The sequence below is a fragment of the Ranitomeya imitator genome, chromosome 3 (genome assembly GCF_032444005.1).
Source record: "Ranitomeya imitator isolate aRanImi1 chromosome 3, aRanImi1.pri, whole genome shotgun sequence".
Taxonomy (NCBI): domain Eukaryota; kingdom Metazoa; phylum Chordata; class Amphibia; order Anura; family Dendrobatidae; genus Ranitomeya; species Ranitomeya imitator.
The window spans coordinates 100861153-100885103 of NC_091284.1; the positions used below are offsets into that span (position 1 = coordinate 100861153).

A 23951-nucleotide genomic window follows, 5' to 3' on the forward strand; every position below is an offset into this window, starting at 1 on the left:
CCCTCTTGAAAAAGAAGCAAATTCAAGTTGTATTTAAAAAAGAGGTCCTGAAAATCTCCTACTTTTCCCTCTTGTATCTTTGTCTAGGTGGTGCTTTCTATAATTGCGTCTAATGCGTGTGTATATAATTTTTCTTTACAGTTTGCTCAGAGATTTTATATCGCATAATTCTTTGGACTTTAGATATATTGGAAAAGCTGTGAGTGCCACTTAACTTAAAAAAAGATGTTCTGCAGCAGCGTACTGCAATGAATGTAAGGAATAGTTACAGGAATTGAGCTGAATTTTAAGTATTATCTCCGTACCTTAATTCTTATATAAAAGCTACCTAGGATAATATAGCCCTACAGCTTTCAGCTCTAACAAAACAACAGGTTCCTGACTCAATAGATGAATAGGGCCGTATCCCCTTGTATAGAGAATTAGATATATGTGGGAGGGCGGTCATCTGATCTGACAGGATTTTGGATCAGACCCATAGTAGTCACACAAGTTAACTTCCAGAATTGCTGAATTACAAGAGGTAGATCCTAATGATTTATGTAGGGACAGAGAGGGACATTACTGATCTGCAAGTCCCTCCTCCTAAATGTCTGTGCTCAGACCACCTTGCAAAGTCCCCTTATAAAGGCACTTTGCTCTGATCTGGTGCTGTCTCCTGATTGTGGTGCTAAAGTCACCGGAGACCTTGGGGAGGGGGGGAGATGCTGGCAATCTTAATAAGCGCCTTTGTGTGTTGGGTGTTGGGGGCTCTTGGTGATCAGAGCAATGTGGGTGTGCGGGACTGTGCCCAGCTGTCCTTTCGGGGCCACCATTCTGTGCTCCAGGTGACTGATGGTGAAGAACTGGTGACATCAGTTTGGGACAAGAGCAGGCAGCTGGTGTCATGCTCTCTGGATGAAGATGCTGAGACTGTTAGAGATTTCCTCTCCAAATGCCAGAAGAAAAATCAAGATGGTGTGTGGGACTTTGGAGGTTTTACAGAATCCAGGATGGCATGTCTGATCTTCTTGAGTGCACACAACTCTAGAGAGAGAGGAGAATTCACAGGACAACATGTCAGAGTCAAGAGGGGCTTCACCTACCCAGGAACACTATGGTGTGGAGCAGGAAACAATGCTGAAAAAGAGAGTGATCTAGGTAAGAAGGTTGGGCTTATGGCTATCTATTGTACAATGACCTGAGAAAGCGAGAGATCCAGGTGTGCTCAGGTAGGATTGCAGAAACCTATAAGTCATAGCACAATGTTCTACCATAACCTGCTACAATGTAATTATTGGTAGGCTATATATCCTCATCATGATTAATAAGGTGGTCCATAGAGACCTCAATTATTAATCATATAATATCATTATTAATCATATAATATCATATTAATTATTAACCTATTAATCTCAATAATTGAGATCCACCTAGACACATCTAAGAGAAAGCATTTCCATATGTAGCATGTTTTCATCAAGAATTTAACCAAACATGCAAGATACAGTTACAAACTTATGGGAAAATAATGTTTAGTGCAAAGCAGGTCTGTAATCTCATTAAAATGAGCAGCAGAAAAAAAATGTCATTTAAATCAGCTCAAATACTTAACACTCAGTTATCCTGCAGCTACTTATACTATGTCCCATGAATCTGCTCCTTGGTTCAGAGTCTACACATAAATGCATTGATAAGTTAGGATAAGTTAGGATTCCTGCAGGTTATGATCTTTTGTATAATATTCAGTAATTTATGCACCACAGTAGATTAGTATGTACACCCCTGGAATACTCAATATAAAGACTTATCTGGCAATCCAATTTCAAATATTACATTGCATGTATGAATGAATACATATGGATGTGAACACTCGCTCTCCCTACAAGTCGTTCCCATCAGGTTACTTTCTGTTGAATGTTATATGTGAATAATTGATATTACCAATTATAAATGGAAATTGCCATACATATAAGTATGGGAATGAACCTCAATGGGAGTGAGGGAATCCTGCTCAAAAATCACTCATAAAGAGCATCAAACAATATCTCTGCACAAATATACTTTTGTGAAACATCTTGGGAATAGTTGTCCGGCACAATGTCACCACAATGATTCTATAGAGTCATTTCAGACATGAAGCTTTCTCCTATTTTCTGATGTTTCCTCTTTATTCGCTGTTTTGGCTACTGCCGTATATAATATTTGCACATTCATACTATTAAAACAAGATTACCCACAATAATCCACTTATCTGCTGTGTGGGACAAATATTCCTTTCTCGGAGAAGTTCATAAAAACTAGTGGGAACATTTAGCTACATATTTCAAATGCTTGTGTCTGTAATTCACCAGATTTATCTTGTGAGCTTCTTGTGCTGACAACTCAGCTCTGACCCATTGAGTAATAGACGAGACTTCTGAAGGTGTCCTAGTATCTGACTCCAAGACTCCATGGATCAGGCACGATTTATCAATACATCCCACAGATAATTGGTTGCTTATGATTGCCACTTTGGACTCTTTGTCATGTTCCGCAAACAATTCTTGATACATTTTTGTAGTGTGATGAGGTAATATTATACATGGAGGATATCGCTGTCATGAAGGGGTGAACATGGTCACAAAAGTTTTTCCTTCCCACACACATCAGTGAGTCTTCGGCATCCATGACCTTATTTCACTGCTTGTCCTTCCTAGAGCCACTTTTGGTAGGTATTAACCAATTCATTTTTGGAACACCCCACAAGACCTGCCATTTTGAAGATTCTAAGACCCAGTAGTCCAGTCTTAAAATGTGATCCTCGCCAAGGGTGCTTAGATTCTTACACTTGCACATTTTTCCTGCTTCCAAAACATCAACTTTGAAAATTAATTTTTCACTTGCTGCCTAATTCAGGGTGATTCACTCGCTATTTTACCTGGAAAAACTGCTGTTACTTCTAAAAAAGACCGTCGACCACGCTGAAATTTGGACTGTACATCATTTGGTTCATGAGAAGTGAAAGTACAATGAACCTCAGCAACAGCGATGAGAAATACGGTCTTGCCTACTCGTCGCCCCGCCAGTCGTCTCCACTACAAGATAGACTTGCTGCACACCTTTAGTTTATGTGTGGTGTTTGCATTTCGCTCCTGCCGAATTCCTTCTTCAATAATTAACAATGTTCAGATACAGTTTAGAGGAGCGTGTTTTCATTGTGAAAAATTATTGGAAAGCCGAATCCTTAAAGAGGTGCCAAAATGAGTTTCTAAAGAAGTTTGAAGGTCGAAATCTGCCGTTCAAACCGTGTATTCTTCTCATTGGTGATTAAGCTGGAACATACAGGAACGTTACTGAATAGGCATGATAGAAGACGTCTGAAAATGTCCACTGGACTTTTTCCTTGAGGGCCATTTAAAAGGTCGGGTGTATATTAACGAGTAGTGTTGAGCATTCCGATACTGCAAATATCGGGTATCGGCCGATATTCGCTGTATTGGATTTCCGATACTGAGTTCCGATATTTTTAAGATATCGGGTATCGGAATCGGAAGTTAATGGAGTGTGGGCGGTGCGTGGGCGGAGACTGCGTCTGTGTGTGTGGGCGGGGTCTGTGCGTGACCATGGGGGGGGTCTGTGCGGGCCTGTCGGGGGTCTGTGCAGGCCTGCCGGGGGTTTGTACGGGCCTCTCGGGGGTCTGTGCGGCCGGGGGTCTGTGCGGCCTGCCGGGGGTCTGTACGGGCCTCTCGGGGGATCTGTGCAGCCTGCCGGGGGTCTGTGCTGCCTGCTGGGGGTCTGTATGGGCCCTTCTGCGGTCTGTGCGGCCTGCCGGGGGTCTGTGCGGGCCTGCCGGGGGTCTGTATGAGCCTCTCAGGTGGTCTGTGCGGCCTGCCGGGGGTCTGTATGGGCCTCTCTGGGGTCTGTACGGCCTGCCGGGGGTCTGTACGGGCCTCTCTGGGGTCTGTGCGGCCTGCCGGGGATCTGTACGGGCCTCTCGGCGGGTCTGCGTGGCCTGCCGGGGGTCTGTACGGGCCTCTCTGGGGTCTGTGCGGCCTGTCAGAGATCTGTACGGGCCTTTCGGGGGTCTATATGGGCAGGCCGCACAGACCCCCGGCAGGCCGCACCAACCCCCAAGAGGCCCGTACAGACCCCCGGCAGGCCGCACAGACCCCTGGCCGGCCACACAGACCCCCGGCAGGCCGCACAGACCCCCGGCAGGCCCGCACAGACCCCCGGCAGGCTCGCACAGACCCCCCCACGGTCCCACACAGTCACGCAGTCTCCACCCACGCACCGCCCACACTCTTCCCCCCTCCGGAACAGGATGTTAAGGATGTTAAGGACAGAAAGGGCTTACTTTAATTCCGATATTTGTGTCCCATTGACTTGCATTGGTATCGGGTATCGGTATTGGCGATATCCTATATTTTTTGGATATCGGCCAATCCAATCCGATATGGATATTTCCGAATATTGGAAGGTATCGCTCAACACTATTAACAAGCCATGAAAATTAAAGGCTCTCTGAGAGAACGTACAGCGAGAAATTCAGGCTATGACCCCAGACATACTGTGGAACACATTCAACAATATTGCACCGCGCATGCAGGCGTGCCCAGTTGCGAACGTTGGACATTTTTAACACTTTAAAATATCAGTTTCTCCTGAACCAAATTTCAGTACGGTCAACTGTCTCTTTAAAGGTACCGTCACACTCAGCAACTTTCCAACGATCACGACCAGCGATACGACCTGGCTGTGATCGTTGGAAAGTCCTTGTGTCACACAGACAGCTCTCCAGCGACCAACGATGCCAAAGTCCCCGGGTAACCAGGGTAAACATCGGGTTACTAAGCGCAGGGCCGCGCTTAGTAACCCGATGTTTACCCTGGTTACCATTGTTAATGTAAAAAAAAACAACAGTACATACTCACATTCCGGTGTCTGTCACGTCCCTCGCCTTCAGCTTCCCGCACTGACTGTGAGCGCCGGCCGGCCGTAAAGCAGAGCACGTGATGTGACGTCACCGCTGTGCTTTACACATACACCGGAATGTAAGTATGTAGTGTTTTTTTTTTACATTTACAATGGTAACCAGGGTAAACATCGGGTTACTAAGTGCGGCCCTGCGCTTAGTAACCCGATGTTTACCCTGGTTACCAGTGAACACATCGCTGCATCGGCGTCACACACGCCGATTCAGCGATGTCAGCAGGTGATCCAGCGACAAAATAAAGTTCTGGACTTTCAGCTCCGACCAGCGATGTCACAGCAGGATCCAGATCGCTGCTGCCTGTTAAACACAACGATATCGCTATCCAGGATGCTGCAACGTCACGGATCGCTATCGTTATCGTTGTAATGTTGTTCAGTGTGAAGGTACCTTTAGTAGTAACAGCAATTTTTCGGAGTAAAGTAGGGAGTGAATCACCCTGTGTATCTCACCCTTTGTCAGCTGCACTTGGAGTGTGATTATTTAGTGTTATCCACTTAACCTAACAGTAGATATACTGCTGTGGCACTCATCTATTGACATTGAACAACTCAGTAGGGCAAGGTAAGGGCTCACTGGTAATTTATTTAGCTTTATTTTTTTCATTTAAGGCAAGAAAGAGAAATTTGTTGAGTTGGCGGATTGCAGTATGACATTTTTAAAGTTATGTGACTTTGTCAGCAGCTTCTTACAGAATTAAAATGTGTGTGACTGTATGCGTAAGGATTGTGTCAGTTCTTATTCAGTCAGCATTTGGAAACATTTGGAAACAGAAAAGAACATGAAATGCTTTGGTCAAGATCCATTATGACTGGCATGCAGTATGGATGTGCCAAATTCATTAAGACGCCTGTGCCTGCTGATGAATTTGGCATGTTTCAGCTGTTGCTCGCCAATGTTAGAAATGTACTCAAGTCAGGGTCTATTGTAAATTACTGTACAATTTCTGCCACTTTTCAACATAAATTTGGATACACTTTCTGACCCCACTTGGCGACACCACCTACCAGTGGTGATATCAGTGATTAGTTTGAACTTGCAGCTTGATTCAGCAGAACTCATTCTTAGAGACAAGTTGGTAACTAGTAGCTTGACACAGAAAAGCTGAGATACCAATATTAATAGGATTCACTGGACAAGCTAGGAAATAGTAGTTGGATACTGGTAAGCAGACAGGAATTGCAGGGCGGATAATAAGAGATGTGACGGGAGCAGAGCCTAAACGAAGATGAGGCTAATTCCTGCAAAAGCACTTGGTGCATTGTGCTATACTTCCTGAATAATCAGGCAACTCATAACTGCCTGAGATTGCCTTCAAAAGCCTTTGGTGAGGACATCAAAGATGCTTGCAGGCAATGGCATAGCTAGAGTCCAAATGGGCCCAATGCAAAATGTGGACCAAGGCCCCCAACTGCGTGTTGGTCAGATGTATGCGCCCTTGCAGTGTTCTAGATCCTATAAAAACATATATGTTCACTCTTCATGTAATAACGTCTTCGTCTTGCCCCATCTTGTAATAATGTCCCCTGTCCTGGCATCCTTCTGTAATAATATCCCATAACCTGGCTCCTCCTTATAATAATGTCCCCCATCCTGGACCCCTTCCTGGTATGATGTCTCACAACCTTGTTTATTCCTAGTATAATGTCCCCCATCCTGAACCCCACCCTGGCATAAAGTTCCCCTTCCTGGTATAATGACCGCGTTTCTGATATAACGCCACCCAATCTTCGTATAATGCCCCCCATTCTGGTAAAATTACTCTATCTTGGTATGATGTCCCCATCCTTGTATATTGACCCCCATCCTGAACTCCTTCCTGGTATAATGTCCTCCATCCTGGGCCCCTTCCTTGTATAATATCCCCCCATCCCCGGCCCCTTTTTTATATAATGTCCATTCTGCCTCTCTTTTCCAACACATTGAAAAACAAACAAATAATTCTTCTTACCTTCCTAAACTCTATTAACATGCAGCGCACTCTTCTGTAGCCTGCTTACTGCCATGCGCCACCCATAACTAGCATGCCGATATCAGCTGCTGGCCTCTGATTGGCCGGTTGTGTATATTGCAGTGTGGATAGCCATCGGGTCTCTGCGCCATACACTTAAACTTGAAGCATATCCTGCTGAAATGGGCTCTGGTGCCAGTGGGCTCCCCTCCCGCATGGGACCTGTCCCAGTCGCACCCTCCTCTACTGCGATAGTTATGCTCCTGCTTGATGGGTTACCAGAGTAATCCAGTGCCTACTAGTACAGAAGGTAGCAAGGCCCGGTGCTGGAGCCAGGACAGGTGAGTAGCAATAATGTTTCATGCATTGTATTCACATAATCCAGTGATGTGGGCTAATCTTTTAATTGTTTTTATCTGTGTCATCATATAGGTGAGCATAAGGAGACAGACTCATGTTGTAGGACTCACGATCACTGTGAACATGTCATCCATCCCTTTACTTACAGCTATGGTTACAGCAACTTCCTCTGGCATACCATCAGTCATTGCCAGTGTGACAACAAGTAAGTTTCCGGCTGTATCCGTATCTTTCTTTTTTCACCTTTCATGCATTGAATGTATATGTGGGAGTAGCAGACTTTGCAGCAACAATTTTCTGATGTGTCTGTGGGGATATGTGCACCAGACAAGAACTGGAGAATCTATAGGATATCAGCAGTGGATTTTGGGTTTCTGAAATTGCTTTGGCCCCAGTTCATGAAGCAGTTTTCACCAGTTTTCTGGGGTAAAATTGCATGAAATATCAGAAATGATTTGCACAAAGCAAAGTTGTGCAAAAATGTTGACACTTTTGCTATTTTTTTGCACAGTCCCAAAAGGCTGCGTTAACTTTTTGAATAGAAGGACAGGCTTGGGCTGGACAGGGAGTGACCAGACAAATTTTATCATAATTTATGCCAACATTTGTAGCAGAAATTATGACAAATATGTGCGATAATTTCTGGTGTTGGCACATGACAGTTAAATGATGCGACAAATTCATTAAGATGTGTACCCCTGGTAATTAATTTTGTTTCCAATTTCCAGCGCACAGATCATCAAGACTATTGTGCAAAACGCCAGTCTTGATGAATCTGAGCTTTTGAGTATAGAATATTTAGTAATATTATCTCTATATTAGGCCTCATTCAGACATCCGTGCTCCACGTACGTGTTGTATTATTTTTTTCCACGGATACAGCATGTACCCATTATAACCTATGGTGCAAAACACACGGAGACATGTCTGTTTTTTACTGGCAGCCTGGATGAAAAGGGCCAATACAAGTTTTTGGGCCCACGAAAACACGTACAGCACACTAAAAATATATCTGAGAGGGGTACTCGTCAATCATGGATGTATAGGAGCTTGATGATTACCCCTCTCAGATATATTTTTAGTATTAACTATATATATTTATGATTTGTGTGTTAAACCTAATTACAAGCAACTGGCATTGGTATTTGACAATTTTCAAATCCCTTCTTTTTGTATTTGAAACTGATAGTCATTGATTTATATAGGGCTGCTATATTCTTAGAATAAGCTTGTGCTTGGCTGTACCCTTGGGCATTGTGCTCCTCCATTTTATGACTCAGCACCTTTCATATTTATATATTTTTAGATTGTTATATCAATAAAAAAACACTGTTTTTACAAAGTACGTGGTGCTACTAGTAATTTTTGGTAACATATTTTGTGAAAAAAAAACCCTGTTCCACTGCAGGCACCATGCATTTTTCTAACTTCATTTCTCGAAATGCATGTTTCCTACAGAGAAACATGGTGGTGGCATGAGCGCTGCTGGTATCGGGAAGCTAGATTTCATTGATGGTATGAAGAATTCACAGATGTACTGCTCTATATTGAGAGAGAAGATTCTGGCATCACTCCATGTACTTAGCAGATGTGCACGTTTTCAGCATGTTAATCATCCAAAACACACATCTGAGGCCACTGTTGCATTTTATAAGAACAGAGTGATTGCATCATTCTAGCGTGTCGGCACTCCTGGTCCCGGGGTTGTGATGCGGTGTTGTAACACGTGACGCCCGGCACTCAATCAGCGCTGGCGTCACTGTCCCCGCCTCCTGCCAAAATGAACATGAAGAGGAAGTTAGAGATCAGTTGTAGCCCAGACTGCCTCTTCATGTTCAGTTTGTCTTAAAGCGGAGACAGTGATGCCAGCACTGATTGGGCTCCGGCATCACGTGTCATTCCAACGCATCACAGCCCCGGGACCAAGAGTGCCGACTCCACGGAAATGGAGCCGCCACGGGAGTTGAGTGTAGGCTTTATTATTTTTTCAGGGCCGAACATTTATTTTAAGAAGGGGTTGTCCTAGTAGTGGACAGCTCCTTTAACATATGCCTAAACTGTGATATTATCACTTTATTGTAAGACTGAACAATGAGTTTGTGCACTAAAATATATTCAATCACCAAGAGGCACTTAATGCCTTCTCTGATAATAAAATATAACTTTTATTACTGGAACAAAAAAAAGTACCTTATGGTGCTTTTTTATCCTGAATTCTATAGTGATACTGTAATTTATGCTTAATGGGGATTTCCAGTTGTGAAGAGTTTATAATTGTTCACCTACCTACACACCATACAGGTGAGAGTTAGTCAATTAGTGGAGTCTGTTCCCTTCAACCTCGATCGATCATTAGAAAGGGGGTATTATATCCCGCATGCAGGAAGCGGTGGTCGAGCATGTGTACCACCCCTCAATTTACAGTCTGTGGTATCAGAGAAGAGCACAATGTGGAGGCTGGTCGTGTTGCCTTTATATACACTAATGCACAGTTTGGGGTTAGGTAAAATGTCCCCCTGACATATTTTACCATGTCTGTCTCGTCTTCAGGGGTGCTGTTTATTTAGATTACTGTTAAAAGTTCCTATTTTTTATTTACAGCGGGAGTGTTTTTGTACCTATTCAAACGATTAACTGAAAATCTAATTAAAAAAACGCCTCTTCCTTCCAATTTTGTAGACCAAGTTTATGTTAGAAAATAAAGTTGATGAACAAAAAATTAAAACCTTCAAAAATCAAAATGAAAAAAAAAAAAAGAAACAAAACATGAAAGGAAAAACAGGAGGCCAAAGGTGGGATCTGTGTGAAAGAAAACATTCAACCACTTCTGATGAAGGTAAAGATGAAGCTAAAAACATTGTAATCCAGCACTTATGTAAAAGTGGAGATTTATTTCTTCCTCGTAAGAAGCACAGATAATAAGAGAGAAACACATCGTTCTGCGCGCTTCTCACCCATTGTCCGCTCATAGTCTATGATTACAATGCTTTTACCTTCACTGAATACAGCTGGGATCCTAACCAACTTTTCTATGCACCGCCTTACTACAGTCCAACTTTCAAGTGGTTGATGAGCCGACCATAAAGTTTTATTTTTCTTTCTAATTTTCCATGCTCGAAACACTTTTGTAAAAAGAAAAATAAAATACATTATAATGGGAAATATTCAGTTATGCTGTAAAATCTGAAGGTCTCCTGAATTGAATATATGTAAGCCAAGTTTAAGAAAATTTAGGAAATGTATTATGTTCTGCTGCCACAATATATCCCATACGTTCTCAAAATGGATCTGTGACCAGATTTAGACCTAATGATGCTTGTGTATTTACAATAAAATAAACTTCAGAATGATTTTAGTATCCTGTTAGATAAGAGATGAGTATTTTTAAGTCCAGCCCAATAATGAAATAGTTAATTAATCCAAGTGTATTTAGTCTCAACCCACCCAACCTGACTGACAGCTGCAGCTTGTACTGAGTAGTGTGAGACCTCAGCAGCAGAAGGGTCATTAAAGGGAACCTGTCACCCCGAAATTTGTGGGTGAGGTAAGCCCACCGGCATCAGGGGCTTATCTACAGCATTATGTAATGCTGTAGATAAGCCCCCGATGTTACCTGAAAGAGGAGAAAAAGACGTTAGATTATACTCACCCAGGGGCGGTCCCGCTGCTGGTTCGGTCAAACGGGCGTCTCTGGTCCGCTGCAGCACCTCCCATCTTCATTACAAGACGTCCTCTTGTGATCTTCAGCCACGGCTCCGGCGTACTTTGCTCTGCCCTGTTGAGGGCAGAAAAAGTACTGCAGTGCGCAGGCGCCGGGCCTGACCTTTCCGGCGCCTGTGCACTGCAGTACTATCCTCTGCCCTCAACAGGGCAGAGCAAAGTATGCCTGTGCCGAAGCCGTGGCTGAAGATCAGAAGAGGACGTCTTGTAATGAAGGTGGGAGGCGCCGCAGCGGACCAGAGACGCCCGTTTGACCTGACCAGCAGCGGGACCGCCCCTGGGTGAGTATAATCTAATGTCTTTTTCTCCTCTTTCAGGACACATCGGGGGCTTATCTACAGCATTACAGAATGCTGTAGATAAGCCCCTGATGCCGGTGGGCTTACCTCACCCGCGAATTTCGGGGTGACAGGTTCCCTTTAAGAAGCAGGTTATCAGGCTGGGGAAAGAGGAGATTTCGGTGAAATTTTCATAAAGGATTATTTAGCTATTCTGACATAAATAATCAAAGTAAACACATCATTCTTATCAAGTCTCAGAGTTCTGTTTAACCCCTTAGTGACAGAGCCAATTTGGTACTTAATGACCGAGCCAATTTTTGCAATTCTGACCACTGTCACTTTATGAGGTTATAACTCTGGAACGCTTCAACGGATCCCGCTGATTCTGAGACTGTTTTTTCGTGACATATTGTACTTCATGTTAGTGGTAACATTTCTTCGATAGTACTTGCGATTATTTATGAAAAAAAACGGAAATATGGCGAAAATTTTTAAAATTTTGCAATTTTCAAACTTTGTATTTTTATGCCCTTAAATCAGAGAGCTATGTCACGAAAAATAGTTAATAAATAACATTTCCCACATGTCTACTTTACATCAGCACAATTTTGGAAACATAATTTTTTTTTGTTAGGGAGTTAAAAGGGTTAAAAGTTGACCAGCAATTTCTCATTTTTACAACACCATTTTTTTTTAGGGACCACATCACATTTGAAGTCATTTTGAGGGGTCTATGTGATAGAAAATAATGAAGTGTGACACCATTCTAAAAACTACACCCCTCAAGGTTCTCAAAACCACATTCAAGAAGTTTATTAACCCTTTATGTGCTTCACAGGAACTGAAACAATCTGGAAGGAAAAAATGAACATTTAACTTTTTTTTGCAAACATCTTAATTCAGAACCATTTTTTTTATTTTCACAAGTGTAAAAACAGAAATGTAACCATAAATTTTGTTATGCAATTTCTCCTGAATACGCCAATACCCCATATGTGGGGTAAACCACTTTTTGGGCGCACCGCAGTACTTAGAAGAGAAGGAGTGCCGTTTGACTTTTTTAATGCAGAATTGGCTGGAATTGAGATCGGACGCCATGTCACGTTTAGAGAGCCCCTGATGTACCTAAACAGTGGAAACTCCCCACAAGTGACACCATTTTGGAAACTAGACCCCTTAAGGAACTTATCTAGATGTGTGGTGAGCACTTTGAACCCCCAAGTGCTTCACAGAAGTTTATAACGTAGAGCCGTGAAAATAAAAAATTGCTTTTGTTTACACAAAAATGATCTTTTCGCCCACAAATTCTTATTTTCACAAGGGTAACAGGAGAAATTAGACCACAAAAGTTGTTGTGCGATTTCTCCTGAATACGTCGATACCCTATATGTGAGGGTAAACCACTGTTTGGGCGTACCGCAGAGCTTGGAAGTGAAGGAGCGCCGTTTTACTTTTTCAATGTAGAATTGGCTGGAATTGAGATTGGACGCCATGTCGCGTTTGGAGAGCCCCTGATGTGCCTTAACAGTGGAATCCCCCCACAAGTAACACCATTTTGGAAACTAGACCCCTTAAGGAACTTATCTAGATGTGTGGTGAGCACTTTGAACCCCCATGTGCTTCACAGAAGTTTATAACGTAGAGCCGTGAAAATAAAAATCGCATTTTTTCCACAAAAATGATCTTTTTGCCCACAAATTTTTATTTTCACAAGGGTAACAGGAGAAATTAGACCACTAAAGTTGTTGTGCAATTTCTCCTGAGTACGTCGATACCCAATATGTGGGAGTAAACCACTGTTTGGGCGCACGGCAGAGCTCGGAAGGGAAGGAGCGCCTTTTTGGAATGCAGACTTTGATAGAATGGTCTTTGGGCATTTTGTTGCGATTGCAGAGCCCCTGATGTACCTAAACTGTAGTAACCCCCCACAAGTGACCCCGTTTTGTTAACTAGACCCCCCAAGGAACTTATATAGATGTGTGGTGAGAACTTTGAATGCCCAAGTGCTTCACAGAAGTTTATAATGCAGTCATAAAAAGAAATAAAAAAATATTTTTCCACAAAAAGGATTTTGTAGCCCCCAAGTTTTTATTTTCACAAGGGTAATAAGAGAAATTGGACCCCAGAAGTTGTTGTCCAATTTATCCCGAGTATGCTGATGCCCCATATGTGGGGGTAACCCACTGTTTGGGCGCACGGCAGAGCTCAGAAGGGAGGGAGCACCATTTGACTTTTTGAGCGCAAAATTGGCTGTTGTGTTTGGAGACCCCCTGATGTACCTAAACAGTGGAAACCCCCCAATTCTAGCTCCAACCCTAACCCCAACACACCCCTAACCCTAATCCCAACCTGATCCATAATCCTAATCACTAACCCTAACCATAATCACAACCCTTACCCCAAAACAACCCTAATGTCAACCCTAACCATAACCCTAATCAAAACCCTAAATCCAACACACCCCTAATCCTAATCTCAACCCTAACCTCAAACCTAACCCTAATCCCATTACACCCCTAATCACAACCCTAACCCTAATCCCAAACCTAACCCTAATCCCAAGCGTAACCCTAATGCCAACCCTAACCCTAATACCAACCCTAATCCAAACCCTAACCCTAATCCCAACTCTAACCCTAACTTTAGCCCCAACCCTAGCCCTAACTTTAGCCCCAACCCTAACCCTAGCCCTAAGGCTACTTTCACACTTGCGTCGTTTGGCATCCGTCGCAATCCGTCGTTTTGGACAAGAAACGGATCCTGCAAATGTGCCCGCAGGATGCGTTTTTTGCCCATAGACTTGTATTGCCGATGGATCGTGACGGATGGCCACACGTCGCGTCCGTCGTGCACTGGATCAGTGTTTTGGCGGACCGTCAGCACAAAAAAACGTTCAATGTAACGCATTTTTGTACGTCGCATCCGCCATTTCTGACCGTGCATGCGTGGCCGTAACTCCGCCCCCTCCTCCCCAGGACATAGATTGGGCAGCGGATGCGTTGAAAAACTACATCCGCTGCCCACGTTGTGCACAATTTTCACAACGTGCGTCGGTATGTCGGGCCGATGCATTGCGACGGCCCCGTACCGACGTAAGTGTGAAAGAAGCCTAACCCTAAATTTAGCGCCAACCCTAACTCTAAATTTAGCCACAACCCTAACCCTAAATTTAGCCCCAACCCTAACCCTAAATTTAGCTCTAACCCTAACCCTACCACTAACCCTACCCCTAGCCCTAACCCTAGCCCTAACCCTAGCCCTAACCCTACCCCTAGCCCTAACCCTAACCCTAACCCTACCCCTAACCCTAGCCCTAACCCTACCCCTACCCCTAACCCTACCCCTAACCCTACCCCTAACCCTACCCCTAACCCTAACCCTAACCCTACCCCTAACCCTAACCCTAATTTTAGCCCCAACTGCTCTTCCCCTGCCGGCCGGCAGATGGAGACAGATGGCGGGCGCACTGCGCATGCGCCCGCCATTTTCTTTTTCCCAGAAGACGCCGGCGGCCAGGAGGAGCAGCAGGAAGACCCAGGGACACCGGTAAGTATGATAGGGTCCCCGAATCCCCCTATTTCTCTGTCCTCTGATGTGCGATCACATCAGAGGACAGAGAATTACACTTAGCTTTTTTTTTTTTTTTGCGGTCGCCGGTAAACAGTTAATTACCGGCGATCGCAAAACAGGGGTCGGTAAAACCGACCCCGATTATGCTCTTTGGGGTCTCGACTACCCCCGGTAGCCGAGACCCCAAAGATTCTCCCGGGGCCGGCCGGCGGGCGCACTGAGCATGCGCCCGCCATTTTGAAGATGGCGGCGCCCACCGGGAGCCACGAGGAGCATCGGGGGAGACAGGTGAGTATCGGGGGGCTATCTGGGACCCCTTTTCTCCCCTTTTCTCTGTCCTCTGATGTGCGATCACATCGGAGGACAGAGAAATTAAAAAGAAATCGCGTTTTTTTTTGCGATCGCCGGTAAACGGTTAATTGCCGGCGATCGCAAAAGCGGGGTGGGTAAAAAAAACCCCGAATCATGTTCTCTGGGGTCTTGGCTACCCCCGGCAGCCGAGACCTCGGAGAAAATCCGACTCTGGGGGGCGCTATTTACTTTTTCCACAGCGCCGTTAATTAACGGCGCTGTGGTTTAAGTACCCTTAGCGGCCGCCGTTAAAAGGCGTATCGGCGGTCGCTAAGGGGTTAATAAATGTGCAGTACAATATGTCACGAAAAAAACAATCTCAGAATCAGAGGGATACGTTGAAGTGTTCCAGAACTATAACATCATAAAGTGACAGTGGTTAGAATTGTAAAAATTGGCCTGGTCATTAAAGACAAAATTGCCTCTGTCACTAAGGGGTTAAGGATAGTGGGGGTGTCATAAGATCTGTATATTGTTATGAGGGATGTAGTTTTCTAACAATACACATACCGCATTTTAACACCACCGTTCAAACCACCCAGGGGACTTTGGAAACCCCAGCAATCAGTGTCGGAGCCCTAAACAAATAGGAGGAGCCCACTCAGTGGCGTACCACCAATGGTGGCAGACCAGGCGGACACTACGGGGTCATGAGCCAGGGGGACACTGTGCCAGCACATGGTACATTAATCTATTTTGGCATACTGGATGTCAATACAGTTGAAAACTCCACCTCTGAGTCTGAGCTCTGTGATGTCTCGGCGCATAGGGTGCAATGACGTCTGTAGAGACATGAAGGTCAGTGGGTGCTCTCGTCCGCTGGCCTGGCTGTCTTTAGAAAGACTGCATGTTTCATCGCACCAAACGACTGTACTCCTTTCTCGTGGACAAAATAATACTCACAATACAGAGTGAGGGTAACACAGTGTAGAAATACTTTATTGAACCATCAACAGTCAATAACATATAGTACAGTCCCAGCAAGTAGATAAAATGGTGCAAAACTATAGCGCGCCTTCTGTGCCGAGCAGTGCAGAGGGTCAGAATACCGGAGCAGTAGTGGAACAGGGAGATGTGAGTATTTGTTTATTTTTAACGTATGGAGCACTATATGGCACCCATTATACTGAATGGAGCACTATATGGGACCCATTATACTGAATACAGCAATATACAGTATGGGGACCATTAAACTGAATGGAGCAATATGGAGCCAATTATACTACATGAAGCAATATACGGGGCCCATTATACTGAATTAAGCACTATATGGGGCCAATTATACAAAATGGAGCACTATATGTGGCCCATTATACTGAATTTAGCACTATATGGGGCCTGTTATACTGAATGGAGCTATATATAGGGCCCGTTATACTGAATGGAGCAATATATGGGGCCCGTTATACTGAATGGAGCAATATATGGGGCCCGTTATACTGAATGGAGCACTATATGAGGCCAATTATACTTAATCGAGCAATATATGGGGTCCACTATACATATGTTAAAGGGGCCCACTGAGACTTTCGCCAAGGGGCAAACAGAGTCCTGGAGCCAGCACTTGCAAGCAATCATGCATGTATCATCTATCTTGTTGATGATAAATGCGGTTTATGGCATAACCTCTTCCAAGTCTATTGTTACTGACATATTCTATTACTTTTGTGTTTTTAGCTTTAAAGACTGTCTTCGAAAGGTGAATGATACAGCGTCCAGGGTTGTGGGACAAGCCTTCTTTAATGTCATCCAGGTGCAGTGCTTTGAATTCACATATAAGGAGCAGTGTGTGGAGCGACATTGGTATGGCTGGTAAGTAATCGGCTGTCTCTATTTTATGCCATCACAGAAGTATTTTAAGAAAATACTAGGAACCAAACTGGTCAATATGAAGCAATTTAGGTGGCGATTCATCATTTCTCATTTTTTTAAGTCACTTTCCTTTTTTGTCTCATGGTATTACTTGACACTTTTGGCGCCAAATTCATCAAAATGGCACAAGCAATTCATGAATTTGGGACAAACTAATTTTTCTTTTTTCCTTTCTTGACCTGCTTTTGCAACTCTTGGCAGCAAAAGATGCAATTAGAGAGCCTGTTCACTAAGACTGGCGTGTGCAACACCTGTCAGTGGTAGCCCAAAAACATAACTGCTGACTGGCAAGGAGTACTAGGTGCCGGAACCCCACCAATCTGATATGGATGACCTATTCTACATACAGGTCATCAATGTCTTGTGGGCGAGCATTCTCTTTAAACATGTAGGTGTTATTTTAGTGGTTCTAGGCTACAATATTTACAGTGCTTTTCTTCCAGGTGTAAAAAGTACAAAAATGAAACACTTGCTGTTCCCAGAGAGTCTGGACTCTATGATTATGGAGGAAATCTTATAGATGAGCCCGTAAAGCCCAAAGACAAAGACTCTACTCAACAGCCATCTTTGGAGCTACCACCAGGACAACCAACACTGGGACAAGTTATGCAAGCTACTGAGGATCTCCTGAAGATCATGGTGACAATGAGTCCAACTACTTCCCCTGATCCGTCCACCACAAAGAACACTTCAAAGAAGAAGAAGAAAGACAAAACAAAGCAGAAAGAGAGAAAGAACAAAAAGGGAAAAGGTCTTAAAGGTAAAAGGAAGAATCAGCTCAATAAAGAAAACATCAAATCCCCTTCCAAAGACATCTGGGGTGAGGAGATTGTCAAAAATGAGAGAGCGTCTGTGGCAAACACATCACTAGACTCCATGCTGGACATAGGACATAGACAGGATCCATTCAATGATATACTTAATGATGAACCTATACGAAACGTAGACTCTATAACTACTATTGTGCCTACCATCAAGCATGATGTGTTCAAAGGTGTGACAACATTGCTTCCACAAGAGTTAAAACCCTGCATTGAAAACCCTAAAAGGAAAAACAGGAAAGACAGAAAGGGAAGAAAAGAAAGAAGGAAGAAACCCAAGAAAGCGCCATGCGTTCCAGCAGGCATTTAGTGACAATGATCTGCAATGTATTACTCTACTTTGTCTCTGTACATTAACAATTAAAAGTGCAAAATAATAATATTAACCTTCTGCTGCTAAACAAGTCTCAAATACTTCCGTGCATCACATGAGAGCACATAATACAAATCTGCTGCTTGCATATAATAACATATAAATTAAGATTTTTTCAATGGGCTGCAGTGTGTCATTCCTCAATATCACAATCACTCTAATATTTATGATGGTATTATTAGACGAAAAATATGAATAGGGATGCATTAAAATAGAAAATAACTATACATTGCACTATAGTACACTACCAATGGACATAACAACACACAAGATCAGGAGTGCATAATCTTTTCTGCTCCAAACAGACAGGGGACTGTGCAAACCCCCCCCCCCCCTTCTTCCCCCTAAATATATGGTTCATTTATGGCATATCAATTGTGTATGCATAAATGTCTGACAGGTGGAGGTTCAACTTTTGGGACACCTCTCATAAAAGCACAGAATAGGCCCATATTTTTTCAAAACTCATACCCTGTAATGAAGAAAAGAGTGTGCATTCATGTCCCATCTCAGTCAAGATATGCAAAAAAAAAGTCTTAAAAGAGGACCTGTCAGTTGCTCAAAAAATGAGTCACATGTCCTGAAAAAATCCTTGAGCTCCCCTGATTCTGATGCTCTTTTCCATTTTGTGCTGCATCAAACCATTGCACATATATTAGTTATTGCTCTTGGAGCGCAGTATGGGAAATCTCAGGTTGCAGTCCAACTGGGCATTTCTTCAGAGTTTTCTCTAGGGGTGCACGCTTTCACTCTTCCCTACCAGACACTGCCAATCACAGCGCCAGACTGCTAGATTACCAGAGTAGCTGCCGAGCTGTGATTGGCAGTGTCTGGAAGGGAAGAGTGAAAGTGCATGCCCCCAGAGAAGACTCTGAAGAAACACTCAGTTGGACTTCAAGCAGAGATTTCACATACTGCTCCCCAAATGCAACACATGTGAATATCTCTGCAATGGAATGATGCAATGCAAAACAGAAAAGAGAGCCAGCATCCATGGAGCTCAGAGTTTATTTTCAAGGCATTAAACTCAACTTTATTTTTTTACACTCTTTAAAATATACCTGCACTTTCAGACAAAACCTGTAGAAATGTATGGTTTTTTTGCCCTCATTTGCGGGCATCTAGGAAATAGCGACCACAATATTGTACAGTTTCACCTGTCTTTCACTAGGGGGACTTGTCAGGGAGTCACAAAAACACTGAACTTTAGGAAGGCAAAGTTTGACCAGCTTAGAGATGCCCTTAATCTGGTAGACTGGGACAATATCCTCAGAACTAATAATACAGATAATAAATGGGAAATGTTTAAGAACATCCTAAATAGTCAGTGTAAGCGGTTTATACCTTGTGGGAATAAAAGGACTAGAAATAGGAAAAACCCAATGTGGCTAAACAAAGAAGTAAGACAGGCAATTAACAGTAAAAAGAAAGCATTTGCACTACTAAAGCAGGATGGCACCATTGAAGCTCTAAAAAACTATAGGGAGAAAAATACTTTATCTAAAAAACTAATTAAAGCTGCCAAAAAGGAAACAGAGAAGCACATTGCTAAGGAGAGTAAAACTAATCCCAAACTGTTCTTCAACTATATCAATAGTAAAAGAATAAAAACTGAAAATGTAGGCCCCTTAAAAAATAGTGAGGAAAGAATGGTTGTAGATGACGAGGAAAAAGCTAACATATTAAACACCTTCTTCTCCACGGTATTCACGGTGGAAAATGAAATGCTAGGTGAAATCCCAAGAAACAATGAAAACCCTATATTAAGGGTCACCAATCTAACCCAAGAAGAGGTGCGAAACCGGCTAAATAAGATTAAAATAGATAAATCTCCGGGTCCGGATGGCATACACCCACGAGTACTAAGAGAACTAAGTAATGTAATAGATAAACCATTATTTCTTATTTTTAGGGACTCTATAGCGACAGGGTCTGTTCCGCAGGATTGGCGCATAGCAAATGTGGTGCCAATATTCAAAAAGGGCTCTAAAAGTGAACCTGGAAATTATAGGCCAGTAAGTCTAACCTCTATTGTTGGTAAAATATTTGAAGGGTTTCTGAGGGATGTTATTCTGGATTATCTCAATGAGAATAACTGTTTAACTCCATATCAGCATGGGTTTATGAGAAATCGCTCCTGTCAAACCAATCTAATCAGTTTTTATGAAGAGGTAAGCTATAGGCTGGACCACGGTGAGTCATTGGACGTGGTATATCTCGATTTTTCCAAAGCGTTTGATACCGTGCCGCACAAGAGGTTGGTACACAAAATGAGAATGCTTGGTCTGGGGGAAATTGTGTGTAAATGGGTTAGTAACTGGCTTAGTGATAGAAAGCAGAGGGTGGTTATAAATGGTATAGTCTCTAACTGGGTCGCTGTGACCAGTGGGGTACCGCAGGGGTCAGTATTGGGACCTGTTCTCTTCAACATATTCATTAATGATCTGGTAGAAGGTTTACACAGTAAAATATCGATATTTGCAGATGATACAAAACTATGTAAAGCAGTTAATACAAGAGAAGATAGTATTCTGCTACAGATGGATCTGGATAAGTTGGAAACTTGGGCTGAAAGGTGGCAGATGAGGTTTAACAATGATAATTGTAAGGTTATACACATGGGAAGAAGGAATCAATGTCACCATTACACACTGAATGGGAAACCACTGGGTAAATCTGACAGGGAGAAGGACTTGGGGATCCTAGTTAATGATAAACTTACCTGGAGCAGCCAGTGCCAGGCAGCAGCTGCCAAGGCAAACAGGATCATGGGGTGCATTAAAAGAGGTCTGGATACACATGATGAGAGCATTATACTGCCTCTGTACAAATCCCTAGTTAGACCGCACATGGAGTACTGTGTCCAGTTTTGGGCACCGGTGCTCAGGAAGGATATAATGGAACTAGAGAGAGTACAAAGGAGGGCAACAAAATTAATAAAGGGGATGGGAGAACTACAATACCCAGATAGATTAGCGAAATTAGGATTATTTAGTCTAGAAAAAAGACGACTGAGGGGCGATCTAATAACCATGTATAAGTATATAAGGGGACAATACAAATATCTCGCTGAGGATCTGTTTATACCAAGGAAGGTGACGGGCACAAGGGGGCATTCTTTGCGTCTGGAGGAGAGAAGGTTTTTCCACCAACATAGAAGAGGATTCTTTACTGTTAGGGCAGTGAGAATCTGGAATTGCTTGCCTGAGGAGGTGGTGATGGCGAACTCAGTCGAGGGGTTCAAGAGAGGCCTGGATGTCTTCCTGGAGCAGAACAATATTGTATCATACAATTAGGTTCTGTAGAAGGACGTAGATCTGGGGATTTATTATGATGGAATATAGGCTGAACTGGATGGACAAATGTCTTTTTTCGGCCTTACTAACTATGTTACTATGTTACTATGTTACTATCTCCACAAATGGAAAAGTGATGCTCTCATTTGTAACAGGTATGGCATATTGACAGCATATGATGTAAATGTCCATTAGATGAGGGTTCCCATACTGGGAGGTGCATCTATTTCTTGGGAATGGGGCCCACACACGTCCTTCACAAATGTCTCAGACAGGAACAGCCCTATAAACTGTCTTTAGCGCATATACCAGATTAATATGGCCACTGACTGTCCCAAATCTCTTGCTCTACAAATTCATTCATTCTTTTTGAATGCACAGTTCCTGTAATCATCATTCCGTCAGCACTATAGGTTCTGAAACCTCCATTTGCTCAATTACTAGCATGAATTGCACTGGCCATTGTCTAAGGGTTTTCCTGTACTGATCTGAAAGCCCAATTCATTATGTATATATGTAGTTCGATAGTACAGTAGGAACACAAAGATACACACTCTTCCCCACTTTCAATCTTGATCTCTCTGCCTCTAGTAGACAGATTACGCTTGACAGTGACCAACTAGTTCACAAAAGGAAGACACCCAGCAGTTAGCACAGTAAAGTGATTAAGACAACATAATTTATTTCATCTTGCAGATTGTAAATTTAACACAATATCAAAATAGATCAAATCATCTACAAAGAGAGTAATCGTTTGAGCATGACTACTATCGTTTGTAGAACCTTGGTCAAGTGACCACGTCAGTAGCATGAGGCTACCACAACAAGGGAGCTCGGGGAATGGCCTCCTACCTATTGGGATTCCTTGGCACAACATTATCATTGTGGTGTGATGCAGGCATAACATCACACTGGGTCTACTACCCTGTTTCCCCGAAAATAAGACCTAGCTGTTGTTTTGCAGAACTGCCAAATATAAGGCCACCCCTGAAAGTAAGACCTAGCAAAGATGTTTTTTGGTAACGTGCCCGCTAGAAGACCAGAGCATACAGCTGTGATTCTTTTTCGCCCGCTGCTGTTGTCCCCTGCCTTCACTGTCCATTGCAGGACATGAAGACCAGCCGCCAACCCTGATGTTCCATTCTGCGGCCATCACTTGTAAATGTGCAGGCAAGGGCAAGGCATCAAGAGGCCCTTCGGCTGCCGCCTTCCCCGTTGTCAACTGTCAGTCTGCCGTTAAACCGTCTCCTGCTGCCATACCGCACGGTAGTCTCCAGGGCCAGACTGAGCATTGGGCACTTCTGCCAAATGCCAGAAGGGCCCGTGCCTGTAGTGGGCCGCTTGATCTGTTCCTGATGCCAGGGCACACCACGCAACTACGGGGTCCCCCTCCTGCAATGACACCACATGGATATTCCCCTGCACTGTGCATGGAGAGCGGCCATCCCATCCCCACGCAGACAGGCAGCACCGGCAGCCTCCACCCGCAGAGCAGGAGCACACCCTCGGAGACCCACGCACAGACAGCTCAGAGTGATGACGTTCTGCGGGCACTGCGGTCACCCGACCATGAGGGGGCAGGAGCGCTCATTATCCCCTGCAGTGCCGGACAAGTGTGTGAGGTGCCGTGCCGCAATAGTGATTGCAAGACCCCAACATGTAATGTGAGGAGCTATGGGCAACTACAGGTACCAGGGAGCCCTGTGCATGTGTGGGAAGAAGAGAGTAAACTGTATTACAGTATTGGGTGTTAAAATTCAACACGTGAAAGCCATAATGTGTATGGTATGGAGCCTAATGTGTATGGGAGCCTAATGTGTGTGAGGTCTAATGTGCGTGGAGCCTTATGTGTATGGGAGCTCCTATTGTGTATGGGGAATAATGTGTATGGGGCCTAATGTGTATGGGGAATAATGTGTATGGGGAATAATGTGTATGGGAGCTCCTAATATGTATGGAAGCTCCTAATGTGTATGGTGAATAATGTGTATGGGGCCTAATGTGTTTGGGAGCTCCTAATGTGTATGGGGAATAATGTGCATGGGAGCCCTAATGTGTATGGGGCCTAATGTGTATGGTGAATAATGTGTATGGGGCCTAATGTGTATGTGGCCTAATGTGTATGGGAGCTCCTAATATGTATGTGGCCTAAATTGTATGGGAGCTCCTAATGTGCAATGGGCCTAATGTGTGTGGGAGCTCCTAATGTGTATGAGGAATAATGTGTATGCAGCCTAATGTGTGTGGGGCCTAATGTGTATGGGAGCTCCTAATGTGCAATGGGCCTAATGTGTGTGGGGAATAATGTGTGTGGGAGCCCTAATGTGTATGGGGAATAATGTGTATGGGGAATAATGTGTATGGGACCTGTATGACATGAAATGCAGCATAGAAATTACAGA

The 23951-nt window shown here is 43.6% G+C and overlaps 1 protein-coding gene across 1 annotated transcript; it reads left to right on the forward strand.

Moving 5' to 3' along the window:
* Positions 1–550: 550 nt before the first annotated feature.
* PROCA1 (protein interacting with cyclin A1) lies at positions 551–18284 on the forward strand. Its single transcript, XM_069761224.1, has 4 exons — positions 551–1140; positions 7338–7470; positions 16865–16999; positions 17503–18284. The coding sequence occupies exons 1-4, from the start codon at positions 705–707 to the stop codon at positions 18188–18190; spliced, it is 1392 nt and encodes a 463-aa protein (XP_069617325.1). The 5' UTR covers positions 551–704; the 3' UTR covers positions 18191–18284.
* The last annotated feature ends 5667 nt before the right edge of the window (positions 18285–23951 follow it).

Bases quoted from the DNA above. Each gene is read 5' to 3' on its own strand.
- PROCA1 (XM_069761224.1), top strand. From the start codon at position 705: ATGCTGGCAATCTTAATAAGCGCCTTTGTGTGTTGGGTGTTGGGGGCT. The intron at 1,141-7,337 runs GTAAGAAGGTTG...GTCATCATATAG, and splicing joins TGAAAAAGAGAGTGATCTAG to GTGAGCATAAGGAGACAGAC. The intron at 7,471-16,864 runs GTAAGTTTCCGG...TTGTGTTTTTAG, and splicing joins CATTGCCAGTGTGACAACAA to CTTTAAAGACTGTCTTCGAA.